This window comes from Seriola dumerili, unplaced genomic scaffold, assembly GCF_002260705.1.
Source record: "Seriola dumerili isolate Sdu_G_001 unplaced genomic scaffold, Sdu_1.0 BDQW01000040.1, whole genome shotgun sequence".
NCBI classification, from domain to species: Eukaryota; Metazoa; Chordata; class Actinopteri; order Carangiformes; family Carangidae; genus Seriola; species Seriola dumerili.
Genome location: NW_019174295.1, coordinates 2,372,334 through 2,387,762, shown reverse-complemented (window position 1 = coordinate 2,387,762; position 15,429 = coordinate 2,372,334). Strand labels below are relative to the sequence as shown.

Sequence of the window (15,429 nt, the reverse complement as noted above, 5' to 3'; positions counted from 1 at the left end):
CTTTTCAGTTTTTTGCTACATTTAGGTGAACATTTGCTGCTCCTAAAAGCCAGATAGTGACCATACTGGACGTACAGCTCTGTCTCCTGGCCTGCTTTCCTTACAAGGGGTACTGTCCCCATAAGGACAGCTGTCCTCATGAGGTCTTTCCAAAGCCATGTCTGTCCAACCGTTTGGCAATAGTCTCCACATAAATGACTTGATTTAATACGAGATCTTCAAAGCCACCTCTCACCGCCTAGATAACCAGAGCAGAGTTTAATTTCCTCACTCCAAGTCTTGGTTTGAATTCTGAAAAAGATGAAGTCTGACTCCAGTTTGTCAAAAGAGATCAGTAGGAATTTATTATTTGCTTTAAATACATGTACAGCTCTTTTTTTTCTGCCATTGCTCCACTGATCAGTCACTGGCATTCATCTCAGACTGAACTCCAAATGGAGGTCCTCCAATACAGAAATGTTTCTGAGACAGCATGATTATGAGGCGAGAACATGTTGTGCTGGAATTTGGCTCATGGCATGTGTAGGTCTTCGCTGAACCAGTGCCGGCTTTGCATGAAGCGATTTGTAGGGTTATGTTGAACAAAGAACAGAGGTAGAAGCCATCTCTCGGAAACAAGAGGACATCCAATCTGCAATTACCCCAAAAGATTACAAACAGGCCAGAAAATACACATGGAAGAATGAAAAAGACATTCATAAAGCCTTTTGCCTCTTGCTGCACCAGCAGATTGCTAAAACTGGATCTGAATGATGAGAGAAAAGAGAGAAGGTGCAGATGACGAGTTAAACACATGGAACCTGAAAACACCTCATCATGTCAGTGACAACCTTGATGTGTGAATCATGGAAATAAAACGCACAGAGCAAAGAGTTAACATGGAAATAAATACTGCACCGGTTGCTAAATCCTTGTACATTCATCAGGGCTCATGCGTTCAGGCTTCTGCTTCCCACTTGTCTGGCTCATGTGCTATAATTCTCAATGTTATGCCACTTTCCTTCTACGAGAATCCCAGCCTGTGCATTGCATGTTATTTCCATTGTGCTGAGATGAACAACTTCACAGTAAAATGCATTTAAGTTAATGACTGATGTAACTGACTTTAGGAAGCACTTTTTTTTTTTTTCAAAGACACAGAGGTGATCAGCAAACTGAGCCGTCCCTGAAAAACAAAGGGGATGTGCTGTTGTGCATAATTGCACACAACAACAGAGTGCTGAACTGCTGGAGAGGCAGGCATTTAGATTGCTTCACAGGTTTTCATCCAGTTGCTGTTTTGGATTTGGAACGATCTACAATTTGACAAAAAAAAAAGGTAACAACGCAGCGTAGTGTGAGCTGCGCTCGATTTCCTACTGTTGAAATGGGGCAGCAAGTCTTCTTTTCATATAAATAATGCTAAAAACACAAAGGTCTCCCTCTCACTCACAACAGAACTGTCACAAGAGTTTCTAAAAACCTAGGAGACACATACAGTACATAATGTCGTCTGCATACATACAAATATACATATATGCAAATACACAAAAACAATAACCTCTCCGTGTGGAATAATGGCATTTCTGGAAATCTGAAATCATAATTTCATATAAAAATATATAAAAATAAAAGTAAAATCAAAAGAAGTGTCACCTGAATTGGTGAGAAAACAACAACAATCTCCATTGCTCTTCCACTGTGTGATGCATTGGCAATTCAATGAATCAGTGTCTTTGTGAACACACACACCGTCTGTCTGTCCATGGGATTCACATACATGTCCAGTGGCCATTTTTAAAAGCAGCCGCTACATGAGTTTAATACTGGAGTGTAAAAATGTCCACAGACACAAAGAGAGGAACGGGATCCTTAACTCTCTGGCCAGCCAGCGAGGTAACATGAAAACTACACATTTATCTATCTACACACTAAGGGATCTCTGACTGCAGGGCATGGTGAATGTACGTTCCCATGAAGAGGTCGGTTCACCTCTTAACCCCGATCAGTTCGTGGAGACCTGCGTCACTGTGAAAGAGTGGGCTGGTCCTGTCAACCCAGGCACATGTTCCACTTTTGTGTGTTCCTGTAACACTGCCGACCAACGGAAGTACTTCAAAGGATGCAAATATTCTACCAGAAGAAGGTTAAGTATGTTTTTGTTGGTGTGTCCACTGTCCCAGAAATTCCTGTGGTCGGACTCTTTAACACTGGACGTTTGTGAAACCTTCATTCTCATGATGAAAACAATGATTTTCCGAGAATGACAGTACAACTGACACCTCCACTTGCTTTCTAAAGTTCCATGAAAAAGAACTGCCAGAGGAGTGCTCTATCATGCTTTGTTTAGGTTGTCTGTCTTAAAAGTTCTTCCTTAAATAGTTTTCCATCATATTCTCATCTCATGATCAGGACTCTGGTCCAGAGAGGGCTCCCTGGTGCTGATCATGGATGCTGAGGGCCCTTGGGTGACTCCAAAGGGAGAAACAGCTGGAGATCGAGCCGCCAGAGGGGACAGAGACGGGGAGAAGCTGGGGGACATTGCTGCTGATGAAATGGATCCCTCGTGACTGATAGGGGACCTGCGGAGTGAGGCCAAGTGGGGGAATGTCCGTCCAATTACAGGGACCTTGGGTGGAACTGACATGGCCCCTGGGTGGGCCACAGATGTGATGAGTGGTGGGGGATCGATTCTAGGTTTGGGATCCATTTTGGGCTTGGGCTGGAAGGGTTGGCGAGGGTTCTGGCTCTGCTGGGCAGTTTCGTCTTTCAGCCTGGCGATCTCTGTGAAGACATTCGCCAGAGGCTGGAACTGCGGGCACCAGTTGAGCAGGTAATCCCAGTTATAGCTTCCACGGAGCTCCTCGTCACTGGCAACGATAGCTGTGAGGGAACCATCCACTGAAGGTTTACCATCCTCAGGGAAGGCATAATCCTTGGGCAGGGAAATGTTGAGGCCGCGGCCCACTCCCAGGTACCCACCTCCCTCGTCCCTATAGACTGGGAGCTGGCCAGAGAGCAAGGTCCCACTGAGACTGCCTCCCAGTTTCTTTCCTTTGAACCAGGTGCTGCCCTCCAAAGCTGCAGGCTCACAGGAGATATCTGAGAGCTGGTCAGCATCCTGCTGAATTCCAGAGTCCGGTCCTCTGGCCGAGATGTGCTCCTGCATGGACGAGGTGATGGAGGCTACGCGCGGGTACTCGTTTATCATCCTGATCTCATCATCCTCCGCCGCCTCAGCTGATCCTCTTCCACTGGAGTGAGAGGGATCCAGAGAGCCTCCTCTGGTGTAAGGACCACCACCAGCAGTACCCTGATCTCCAGCATAGCCTGGCAAGGCCTGGTGGTAGATCCTCTCTCCTCCAGGTCCTGAGCTGCAATCGTCCAGTTTCTGCAGAGCAGTTCCTGAGGCAGCAGTTCTGTTGCTTGCATCCTGCGCTTTCTTTCTCCTGCGTGACTTGACTAGGAACACCACCACAGCCATGACCACAAGCAATACAATGAAACCGAGGGACACGGCAATGATGCTAATCAGCAGGATATTGACATCAGGAGCCAGGCCAAAGTTGGTGTTTGTGACATCGATGGAGACCTGGGCTGTAGAAGTGCGAGATGTATCCAGAGGACTGTGAGCTTTCACATCCAGAGTCATCAGCCTGGTTTCCCTTTTGGCCCGGCCCGACCCACTGCTACTACCGCTGCCTGAGCTGTCCAGCTTGAGGAAAATCACCCCAGTAGTTTTGTTTACATCAAAGAATGGAGAGCTGGTGGGAAGAGAATAGAGAACAATACCATCCACCCCTCCATCTTCATCATTCGCTTGGACCTGGCCGATGCTCTGGCCTTTCTTGGATCCCTCTGGGACTTCAAAGGTGAAATCAGGGGATGTGAAGACTGGGTCATACTCATCCTCACCTGTGACAAACACCTGCACAGTCACAGTGGCTGAGTGGTTGCCTGAATCTACTGCGATTGCTACAAAGTTAAAGGAGTTGACCTTCTCAAAGTCAAAGGCGATTTTGCTTCGGATTTCTCCCGAGTTCTGGTCCACAGTGAAGCTGTCTTTTCCCGCCCTGGACCGCTCCACCATGTAGTACTTCAGCTGACCAAAAACCCCCGTGTCGTGGTCTATGGCGTGGAGAACAGTCACAGCTGAGTTTGCTGGTTGGTTTTCTCTAATACTAGCTGTCAGGACTTCCACAGGGAAGAACGGATGATTGTCATTAATGTCTTTGACCTCAACAACGACTGGAGCCAGCGCAAAGTGTCCCTGTCCATCTGTGGCCTGAACGATGACAATATGTGTGGACTGGTGCTCACGATCGAGTGCTCGCTGAAGGCGCAAAGCTCCGGTCCACTGGTCCATGGTAAATAAGTTCACCTCATCACCAGAGCTGATAGTATACTGGACCTCAGCATTGGGGGTTGAGTCTGGGTCTGACAAAAAGACAACAACATAGTACAACTAATTAACTGAGAGAAAAAGCAAGAAAGGAACAGTGAGAAAGAGAGAGGAAATGTGATACCTAGACAAAAAGAGAAGACTTGCTCACCTGTAGCAGTCAGTCGTATGATCTCAGTCCCAGCGGCAGCTCCCTCACTCAGTGACACGGTATATTCTGCTCTGCTGAACACTGGAGGATTATCATTCACATCACCAATGTTTATCACCGCAGCAACACTAGAGCTCCTCTGGGGCACGCCCCGGTCCGAAACTACCACAGTGAGGTTGTAAAGTGGCTTGGTTTCAAAGTCAAGACCCTCGGCCAACAGCAGAGTCCCGACAGTTTGAAAGCCCCGCCCCTCCAGGAAGCGCACACTGCTTTCAATCTGGAACACATTTCCTTCATTTCCACTGGCGATAGCAAAGTCGAAGCCGCAGTTCTCTCGCGAGAGGTCGCTGTCAAAGGCCTCAAACGTCAATACTGTTGACCCTGGAATGGTGTCCTCAGCGACGGTAGCCCTGCAGACAGAAGAATATTACATATGTAAGAACAGCTGATGAGGTTACACCATCAAACACCCAGCGTGTAATGAATGGAGACTGACCTGTACTCAGATTGATGGAACACAGGAGCGTTGTCATTGACGTCAGAGATTTGAACCTGGACCGTAGTCAGGGACGACAGTGAGGGCGATCCTCCATCACGAGCTTCGATAACAATACTGACTGATGGACGCTCAGGGTCAAACTCAGCTCTGTGACTGATGAACAGGGTTCCTGGATACGGACAGCAACAAGAGGAAGTCAGACATTGTTCTTTTACTTTAATTCCAAAATGTAATCTATTACATATTACTTTCAATTAAACTTTTTAATGAGCTAAAAAATATCAGCAAGGAAGCCAAAAGGTTGCTTACCGTTCTTGGGGTCAATGTAGAAACCGTCCTGGGTTGATGACATCACTCTGTAGGTGATCTTTCCATTGTCTCCAGAGTCCCTGTCAGTTGCTGTTACTGTGACAACTGCACTTCCTGGTGGCGTGTGCTCCGCCAGAGATACCTGTGGTGCAAGGATACCAAAAACAACACTTGAGCATCTGTACAGAGAAACCCAAAAAACAACAGCACACATAAATACTGTAATAAAATTCTCATGGTGACGAGGTCAACACGCACTAAACTTTGCATTTTATATTGTAGTTTCTGTTTTTCCTGAACTAATGCTCATGTTGAGGTCATTTCCTGGGACAAAGTACTAAATATTATAGAGGCTCATCTCTACAACCTTTCCCCAGTCAATATTAGGTAGTTAACTTTTATCACCCCCACTGCGCGCACTTTGGGAATGTACATGCGTGTGTTTTTTTTGTTTTTTTTTTACAGTGTTACTATGTACATGTCTACAAATGCAATTTTCCACTTCTCGATGAAGTAGTCTGCTGGAGTCAGACAAATCACAAGCCACAAACTCGAAGAAATATATATTCAGTGAATTTCCTCAGATAGCAAGTAGTATGCAACAAAAAACATCCGATTTTTTTCTACGCTGTATTTTGTGATGTACATTACAACAAAAACACAGTCAAAACAATTTGTAGTGACAAGAATGTCAAGTAGCTGTCTTTTAAAGTGCTTGTAGGACTTTGCAAGAAACACACCCTGAATATAAATTTTAGTTTTAACAGATTAGTTTAATTTAAAAGTAGTCCTACCTGGTAGAGATCATGGGTGAACGCGGGTGCATTGTCGTTAATATCCTCCACCAATATTGTAATGTTAGCCTCAGTTTGGTGCTGGCTGTCTGTGGCTCTGACTGTGACGGTGTACCACGTCTTCTCCTCAAAGTCCAGAGGGGCAGTGAGTGACACGCCTCCGCTGTAGCGGTGGATCCCGAACTTGCCTGAGGCCGTTGGGTCCAGCTGTAAGGTGTAGGAGAGGGCGGGACTGGAGTCGACATCATTACCCGTCACAAGAGTGATCTCTGTGCCAATCAGTGTATCTGAGAGACAGAGAGAGAAGTTGAACAAAAACATGTTAAGTTGCATTCAACTTTGAACATTCAACTACACATCCTTGGATGTGCACGGTATAAAATACATAACCAGAAAGCATGAAATTCCTGCACATTCCCTGCAAATAAAGTACTTACTTTCTGGAATGCGGACTTCCTGGGGCAAGGGGATAACGGGACTATTGTCATTCTGGTCAATTATGATCACTGTCAGTGTGGCTGAACCAGCCAGTCTTGGACTTCCTCTATCTGTTGCTGTAACTACCAGCCTGTAGGAGGGAGAAAAAATAGGTCTTATGTCTCCTATTACATGTCAAAGTTGAATTGTAATGTTGATGATGAGAAAGTGTAAAAGGAATATCAAAGGATGCATATCTACTGAAACACACAAAAAGGTATAAAAAGTTTACAGTCAACAAGAGTTTTGAAATTGCAGCTTTGATACATCTGGCATGTAAATATCAGTGTGTAATGGGGCTTATATCTTCAGCAGACTACGTCAACCTCCTCACCAGCTATCTAAACACAAACTAGCTGAGTGAATATGATTCACGATGTGCTACATCTAATTTTTTCCCCCTATGTATATATATATATATATATATATATGTATATATGTTTCCTGTGTGAAAACGTAATGGGACTTTTTTCTGTACACCACCATGCAGTATCAGTTATTGCAGGTAGAATATAAATCCATCCTCAAAACGTGCACATAGAATGGTTTATTCAACCACAGGTCTGTTCTCACTTGGTCTGGGTAAATATCTCCCGGTCCATGATGGCTGCCGTGGTGATGCTTCCTGTCATCGGGTCGATCTTGAACAGGCCGCTCATGCCTGATGACTGGATGGAGTAGGTCACCTGACCGTTTTGGCCCTGATCAACATCCTCAGCAACCACCTGGGAAAAAAGGTGGAGGGGAGGGGAAGAAGAAGAAAGAATGAGAATTTATTTATGCTCTTCAATCCGTGTTTTTTATTGTGCAGTATGTACTGTATATACAAGTACCTGTATGATAGGCATTTCATATCCCTGTGCTTCTCTCATGTAGGCTACATAATTCTGCAGCTGAAAGCGAGGAAGGTTGTCATTGACATCCTGCAGGATCAAGTTAAAAGCCATGAAAGATGTGGAGGACATGGTTTCAGCCTTCACGACTAGACGGAGTCTGGGGGTGTCTTCAAAGTCCAGACCCTTGGAGCTCTGCACCCAGATTTCACCTGGAGGAAAATGGGGATCAGGAGGTCATCAAGCGTGGACGTTTGTGTATACAACTTTTTAAAAATCCACATCTTATTTGTGATCTACAGTCTACATAACGTTTACTGTGAGTTTTACCTGTTGAGGAGCTGATGCTGAACGCCTGCTTTCTGTTCCCACTGAAGAGGCTGTAGCTGATACCCTTACGTGTACCATCTGGGTGTTGAGCCTGAGCCTGAGCCACGGCGGTGCCTGAATTTAGGAAGAAGAAAAGAGAAAATGTTCTTTAACTGTGACAGCAGAGAAATCTCAAACTGATCCCTAATAAGAATCTATCAACGTCTAACCTTTTGCAGCGTTCTCCTGTAGGCTGACGTCTCTGGCATTCCTGGAGAAGCGAATGCCATTGTACTCCACCTCCTTCACGTAAATCACCACCACACCCTGTGCAGACTGTGCTGGGCTCCCTTGGTCCATGGCCTCCACAATCAGCGTCCTCTGAGCCTGGGTCAGATCTCCCAGCGGCTCAGTGGCCTGGATCTCTCCAGTCAGCGAGTTGATGCTGAAACCCTTCACTGGCATAGCGAAACGGTAAAACACAGAACCGTTGGCTCCAAAGTCCTTGTCCTCCGCCTTCATCGTGGCTAGAACCCGCTGGGAACGCCTGCTGGACACTTCAATGACCAGCGGATCCTGGATGAAGAAAGGAGTGTTGTCGTTGACATCCAGGATGGTGACTGTCACCTAGGAGGAAGAGGTCACATGTGGGTGAAGTGGGAAATTGATCGGTAATGTAACAAGCATAAAAATACTCAAAAATACTCCCAAATCCAGCATGAGAATTATAAATTCAAGACTTTTTTCAACAACCTCATTTACCTGAGCAGAAGTGTTCCTGGGTGCAGCAGGTGAAAGGTCAACAGCAAACACCTGGAAGCTGTACGACGCCCATTTTTCCCGGTCTAGAGGTGCTGCTGTGGTGATACGACCAGTGTTCTCATGCACAGTAAACGCCCCGTGCGTCTCTCGGCTAAGGAAATACAGGACCTTCCCGTTCAGGTCCTCATCAGCATCTGTGGCTGACACCTGGAAACAGACAAATAAAGTATATTTATAAAACTAAAACATTGTGTAGAGATTTCCAATTCTCTAATCATCTTACTTCCCATTCCTGCTCACCTCCAACACTTGTGTGCCCTCTGCAGCATCCTCTGACACTTCCACAGAGTAGCTGCTTCTGCTGAAGACAGGGTTGTTGTCATTGACATCCAGCACTTTGACTTCCACTGTGACAGTAGTGCTGAGAGCGGGGCTGCCTCGGTCCGTGGCCACCACCTCCAGAGTATATTCCGCCCTCGTCTCCCTGTCCAGGCTCCGTGAGGTAGACAGGGCTCCCGTGCTGGCGTCGAGTTGGAAATCTCCATGTTGGTCTCCCGCTGAATGTGGCAGAAGAAAGAAAAATCATTAAGGCAAGAACGGAGAACATGTGCCAACTCTGCACTTAAGTCAAAGTTTGAATGTTCTCCAGACAGTGATATGGAATGCACTATATTTGAAATAAGACAGAAGAATGTCAGGAGTGAACCTAGGTTAGATATATCCAGTTCTGATCTTTCAAATGGGAGGAATAGAGCCAAGTCAAAAGCAGTGCATTAGTCAAAATGCTGCATGTATCAACTGCTATAATCTGTCAACAATCTATAAATATAAATGTGACCATGTCCAGCCCGAAAAACACCAAAAATGAGAAAAATTCACAGTTTTTCACGAGACATTGTTATTTCACACAGCAGTCAGACCGCAAAACAGCAATTGCAGTAATTGCGGTAAACTAAATCACTCATTAAATCCATTCTAATAAAGTTCTTGGGATAGACACATAACACTGTTTCTCACCAGTAATCCTGTACTGCAGCTCTCCACCGGGACCCGAATCAGGGTCTGTAGCCTTGAGAAAGCAAAGCTCTACCGGGGCCTGGTTCTCCGGCACCTCCAGTCCGTACCATGGCTTCGCAAAGACTGGAGCATTATCGTTCACATCCTGCACCTCCACCCGGACAACGGCCTTAGCAAAGTTAGGGGGAAGCCCTCCATCCCTGGCATACACTGGTAAGAGATAGTTCAGATGATGAGATGTTGGATCCCATACAAAAGTTTAAAGTGACGCACTCGAGGTGCTTCGTGGGAATGAATGAGCTCCAATAGTGTAGAACAGGTCCGATAGAGCTGTGTAAGACAATAGATATTTTAGTACCAGTGAGAGTGTAGTGGTCCTGTAGCTCCCTGTCCAGTTCCTTCGTGGTGGTGATGGCTCCTGTCACAGGGTTGATGATGAAGCCTTCCTCTGTCACACCCCCGTACGTCACTTGGCCATTAGAACCTGCATTAAAACACAAGACAGGCAATAAAAACTGTAATAGGCTGCGCACACTACAAAACAAGCAATAAAGAAAATAGGCTACATTCATTGTAATAAGGAAATGATATGATGAATCCACAGCTGCATAGAGCCATTAGCAAATCCTAATAAAAGCTCCAGAAACATAAGGCTCTGGACAATGACTGTAGCCACACATTTTCATTAGTATGAGCTTGTGGTTTGTTTTAAAGTCATGTGGTTTCTGAATCACATTTATGTCTCTTGTTGAGTTCCCCGGCCTTCCTACTAGAGGCGTAAGTGCTGTGTATTAGCTGTACCTTTTAAGTCATTCCCCCTGCACTGAATTTTGAAACCTAACGCTTTCAGATCTCGACTTTGTTCTACATCCTTCCTTCTTGAATTGATCTGTAGTTCTTAAAAAGAATAAACTGTTCTTTGAATCTACAGACCTTAATATATTATGGACTTATGGAGCAGGAAATCTGGGTAAAATAAAGTATGTGTAATGAAAAGTCCCCTGCTAACATAAGAACATGTTTGCATCTCCACACTCTCTTGCAGTACCTACAGTATGCCTCTATCCTGTTCACTATACTTATTCTATATATTGAAATAAACCAATTAAACCAACCTTGATCCCTGTCAGTGGCAGTCACTGTCAGCACCGTTGTTCCTGGTCCTCGGTTTTCCAGCACCTGGGTCTCAAACTCTGCTCGCTGGAACACCGGAGCTTCATCGTTCACATCAATCACCTGCACGCACAGCACCTGAGAGGTGGACAGCTGTGGTATCCCTTGATCCTCTGCCACGATGGTCAGATTGAAGACTTCCTGTTCTTCGCGGTCTAAGGCCTTAAGGATGGAGAGAGAGCCTACGAAAGAGAAAAATACTCAGTGAGCAGTGAACAAGAACTTTAGAGAAAATATCTATTCTCATTTGAATCCTTTTGGTCTTGAAATGTGTGTGCAAGCTTGTTTAGATAGCATTTGTTAAACATGTAATTTTGAGTACCTGAGAGAGGCAGTATTTGTAGCCCTCGAGCACCAGTAAAAACAAAAAACCTTTACAGCTTTGCTTTATGAGAGTTTCCACAGTAAGCAAGATACCACACTTACTTCATGCCAGCTCTTCACCTCTGGCACTTTGAACATGCATTCAAATGCGGAGCTTTATCAGTTAATATGTAGGATTACTGCAAAGCACAAGCACAGGAATGTAAGCAAGCACATGCAGTATCCAGACTACAACCTGGAAATACATAGTCGCCAACTAAAATCAACCTATGACCTCCCCTACAATTAAGTTATTGCTTTTTTCCATGTCTCTGTGCAACATTACAGTATCTGTTAGCCTTTAAATCTGCACAGCATTAGCTGGTGTGTGTACTTATGTAAATTAAGTTGGTTCAGATAGTCTCAGACCTCCACATTCTGGCTCCACTTACTTTTCTACCTTTTATGTCTATATCCCACACCCATGTCATCACCCTGACTACAAGGAGGGTCAGCCAACATGAGAGGAAATATAAAATGTGTGCATGTGCGTGTGTACAGTTCACAGCAAGTGTACAAGTTTAGCTGGCACGCTGTGCATGAGAGATGTGTGCAGTGTATTGATGCCACAGCGTGCCAAACACATACACCGTGTGCTAACTGTTCTGTGAGGCTGTGGCTCGGATGTTTCTGTGAAGTCCTGCTAGCTCCCATGTTTTAAACAAAAACACAGACAGATGCAAACCTGTACTACATCATCCTCCTCTGCAGCCAATTTACTGTCACTGATATAGTATCAAGAGAGTTCGTAATCACATTAAACTTTATTTAAATTTTATCCATGATCAAAAGGTCTCCAAAAATACTAAATATGTCAGGGAATACTACTATAAATAATAAAGGGAATACTACTAATATTATATACTGAATGTCAGGAAAACACAGAATCTCTCATTTAATGCAGTGCTGCATCCATAAATATATATGCAATGTTCTCAAATGTTCTCATGAATAAAATGTTTTATCTACTTTTGAAACTAGTTAAGAAGAAATGAAGGAAAATATAGGAAACATTAGCTTTCAAGTGGTTCATAAAACCAGCAGTAAAGCAGCTGTAATATGAAATAATAGAAATGTAATATTGGCACAGCAGACATATAATTTATAGGCAGTAATCAGGCTAATGATACCCCCCCCATATTACCCGGTGGTTTGGTAAATGTCTTCACAATTCAATGCTAATCTGCTATTACAGCTAATATTAACCATAAGCTTAAGCCATAAGCACCACACAGTCTGAGAAACAAACCAGAAGTGAAATCAGCCCTTGCAAATGCACCAGACACTTGACAGTAATGAAGTAAAGGCTTTCTTCCATCTGGAAGCTGCATTAAAGGTCTGTCTTACGGTTCCTAATCCCACCTCAGCCAGAGCTGAGCACGCCCACACCACCCAGCTCCAGTGATGAAGAGATTACACATACACATATATAAGATATCAAAGGCCGTCCGCGTCCCTAGCCCAAATAAAGATCTGTTCCCATGAACAAATCCGTCAGGGAAAGAACACCAAAGCATGATTCAAGTGAAATATTGCTCAAAGGCATTGAAAGATCGTCTAGTAAAAGAGGGTTATGAGGGTTATGAGTGTTTTAGCAGTTGAGACCCTGTAGACGCAGCACTTCAGTGGATAATTACCATCTTCTGGAAAGTTTTGTTCATCCAGGGGGCGTCCATGGGTGGGATACTGATTATCTATCAATCATGAAATCCCACAGAAAAAAATAGCCACATACTACTACTACTTCCTGCAGTGTTAAATCATTCAAAACAGGATTGTAGACGCAAGAAATGATGTGGTGAATTTTACTGTAATCATCCCTTGATGGAGTGTAAATTGGATATACTGTATATAAAGGGGAAATCCCCCAGTCTCCTGTTACATGATTTTAACATTATTTTTAGATGTTGTGTCTCACCCTAAAAATAAGCTTACCAGTGTTGGGGTTCAGACTGAAGCGACCAGCACTGTTTCCCGTCTGGATTCTGTATGACACCCGGCCATTTTCACCTTCATCGGCATCTCGAGCCATCACGTACAAAATCACAAACCTGTCAATAAAGACACAAACCATAATTTTCAAGCTTGGAGCCATGAAAGTCGATTTCTGTGTCGTCTGATGACTGAAAGCTGTCAAAGTCATGACTGAAATGTGCACGAAGGTACAGTCCGACACGCCACTCACCCCACAGGCTGGTCCTCCATGACGCTGACCGCAGACGGAGAGCTGAAGACTGGAGCGTTGTCATTTTCGTCCGTCACAAACACCCGGGCAGTGACCGAACCCCAGCGCCTCTGAGAGGGATCCACTGCCTGATCCGTGGCCCGCACCACGAGGTAGAGGGAGGGTGTGGACTCACGGTCTAACTTCTGCCCCAGGGTCAGGACTCCACTGGAGGGGTCAAGGGTCAGGAGGTCAGGCGTGTCAGGCCAGTGGTGCTCAATGGAGTAACGCAGCTCGCTGTTGGGTCCACTGCCGTCCTACAAACAAGAAAGCACGAGAATTAGAAGAATTTTTGATCCAGCAGGAAAAAAGGAAAAAGTAAATAGTTGTAAATAATGTAAATAACAGATAAATAATTTCAGTTTCCCACCTGATCCACAGCCTGGAAGGTGTATATGGAAGCCCCTGGCTCCATGTTCTCTGGGACCACGATTGTAACAGGGTCTTCTGTGAACTGGGGGGCGTGGTCATTGCTATCCTGCACGTTGATATCCAGGTGCACCAGGTGGCTGCTGGGAAACACCTGGGAGAAGTCAGACACCTCGATGTGCAGAGTGTACCTCGACCCCTTCTCGAAGTCCAGCTCGCGCACCAGGTACACATCGCCCTTTAAACGGTCCACCATGAAGGTCCCATCCCGGTCCGTGCCCCCTACTACCAGGTAGGTCACCTGGCCTTCCAGTATAGCAGAGTCATGCTTGTCATGTGGGCGGACGCTGCCAATGATGGAGCCCGGGTCGACCCCTTCCACTGTGTTCAGGGTCATTGAGAGGATGTTGGGCTTGGGGCTGGACTTGGAGGAGCTGAGAACCTGAAGGAAAAGAAACCAGGATCAGAATCAGTGGGAAATCACTTGAATAAATCATGATGATTCAGATTGTGTCATGCAAGTAATCAATAACAAAATCTGTACAATGAAGTGACTTTGACATCCTTGTCTTTAATCGTCCCTGTGTCCCACAACAGACTGAAAGAACCCAGTGAAAACATTTCACTCTATATATACTGTATATAAATAGTATTATTGTAACCAAGCATAGGAAAAAAAGTGTCAAGGCGAGTGCTGTGCTGTTCATGTTACTGGATCTTATTTCCTTTGGTATTCTGCAGACAATGCAGCTATATGGCTCTCACCCGAGCCCATCCCTAAACATAGCCTTGGGCTGTAGTCTGTGTCTGTTTTGTTGTTATTACTATAATAACCCTCACAGGCATTTTCATTGTGCATGAAGGCATTATGTTCAATTCTTCCCGTAAATATCTCGACACTGTGGCATTCTGGCTTCAAGATGAGAGACAGGATTTGCGATCTGTGTCAAAATAATGAAGGGTGTGATGGGAGGGAAAAGTGTAAATATTCCAGTTGAAATAATGCAGAGCAAGAAGTGCAGCGCTCCATCTGCAGCAGTGTGGTCAGATAGGAAACAAACACGTGCCAAGGGCCTTTCGCCACTTTGAGCAAGTTTCAGGGTTCAGTGTTGCTCTGGGACAGATCAAAAGAGCTCCAGAGACAGCAAACATAAGCAGATTTGGTCTGGTTTCATCATCAAAAAAAAAAAAAAAAAAAAATCCATGCACACACCACACTTTGCTTTCGTTACCAGGATCTCTTGCAATGAATTGCATCTTTCTGATGTCTGTAGCAAGCGTGAATAGCAAGGATAAACTTAGAAGAAGAGGAAAATGTGTGGATGTGGATAGTTTAGCCTTATGTGCTGACTGACCCTATATGTGCAAACCTTTGCAGCTCAAACGTGCTACAGACCATATGTCAATGTTTGTGACTCCATTTTTTTCCTGACAAAAAGCTATTCAATTGAACCATGTTCTATTTTTTTCCCTCTGTGTTTCATTGTAGTGATGCAGCAAGCCGGTCACAGTCCACCTCAAAACAAAATGGGGCAGTGATTTTGAAATTCAAGTGAAATTCAGCCAGAACTGACTGCATTCACTTGCGGTTCGTGGTGTGTTTAATCTGCAAATGTTTTCATAAAAGCTGACAGGACTACAGGTTCGAGAAAGTCTTGAATTCTTTTAAAGTCATTTGCTCAAATACATCACAGAGTTTCAGCTATCTTGAATGTGATGCTTTACCAGGTGGTGCCAGAAACTGTACTACTTGTACTTTACCTTGGCT

At 44.7% G+C, this 15,429-nt stretch overlaps 1 protein-coding gene across 1 annotated transcript in view; it reads right to left on the bottom strand.

Annotated features, from left to right (window-relative positions):
• Positions 1–317: 317 nt before the first annotated feature.
• The window catches only part of LOC111217118 (protocadherin-16-like), a 70,464-nt gene continuing 55,352 nt past the window's right edge, over positions 318–15,429 (bottom strand). Inside the window, exons 11-28 of the mRNA XM_022738842.1 lie at positions 13,663–14,103; positions 13,254–13,549; positions 13,004–13,119; positions 10,648–10,887; positions 9,891–10,016; positions 9,533–9,742; positions 8,816–9,072; positions 8,516–8,722; positions 7,984–8,380; positions 7,775–7,888; positions 7,445–7,656; positions 7,185–7,336; positions 6,572–6,702; positions 6,135–6,421; positions 5,341–5,482; positions 5,029–5,200; positions 4,533–4,942; positions 318–4,416 (exon numbers count right to left, since the gene is read on the bottom strand). Coding sequence (XP_022594563.1) covers positions 2,369–4,416; positions 4,533–4,942; positions 5,029–5,200; positions 5,341–5,482; positions 6,135–6,421; positions 6,572–6,702; positions 7,185–7,336; positions 7,445–7,656; positions 7,775–7,888; positions 7,984–8,380; positions 8,516–8,722; positions 8,816–9,072; positions 9,533–9,742; positions 9,891–10,016; positions 10,648–10,887; positions 13,004–13,119; positions 13,254–13,549; positions 13,663–14,103 — 5,958 coding nt within the window. The 3' untranslated portion in view covers positions 318–2,368. The remainder of the gene's footprint in view (positions 4,417–4,532; positions 4,943–5,028; positions 5,201–5,340; positions 5,483–6,134; positions 6,422–6,571; positions 6,703–7,184; positions 7,337–7,444; positions 7,657–7,774; positions 7,889–7,983; positions 8,381–8,515; positions 8,723–8,815; positions 9,073–9,532; positions 9,743–9,890; positions 10,017–10,647; positions 10,888–13,003; positions 13,120–13,253; positions 13,550–13,662; positions 14,104–15,429) is intronic.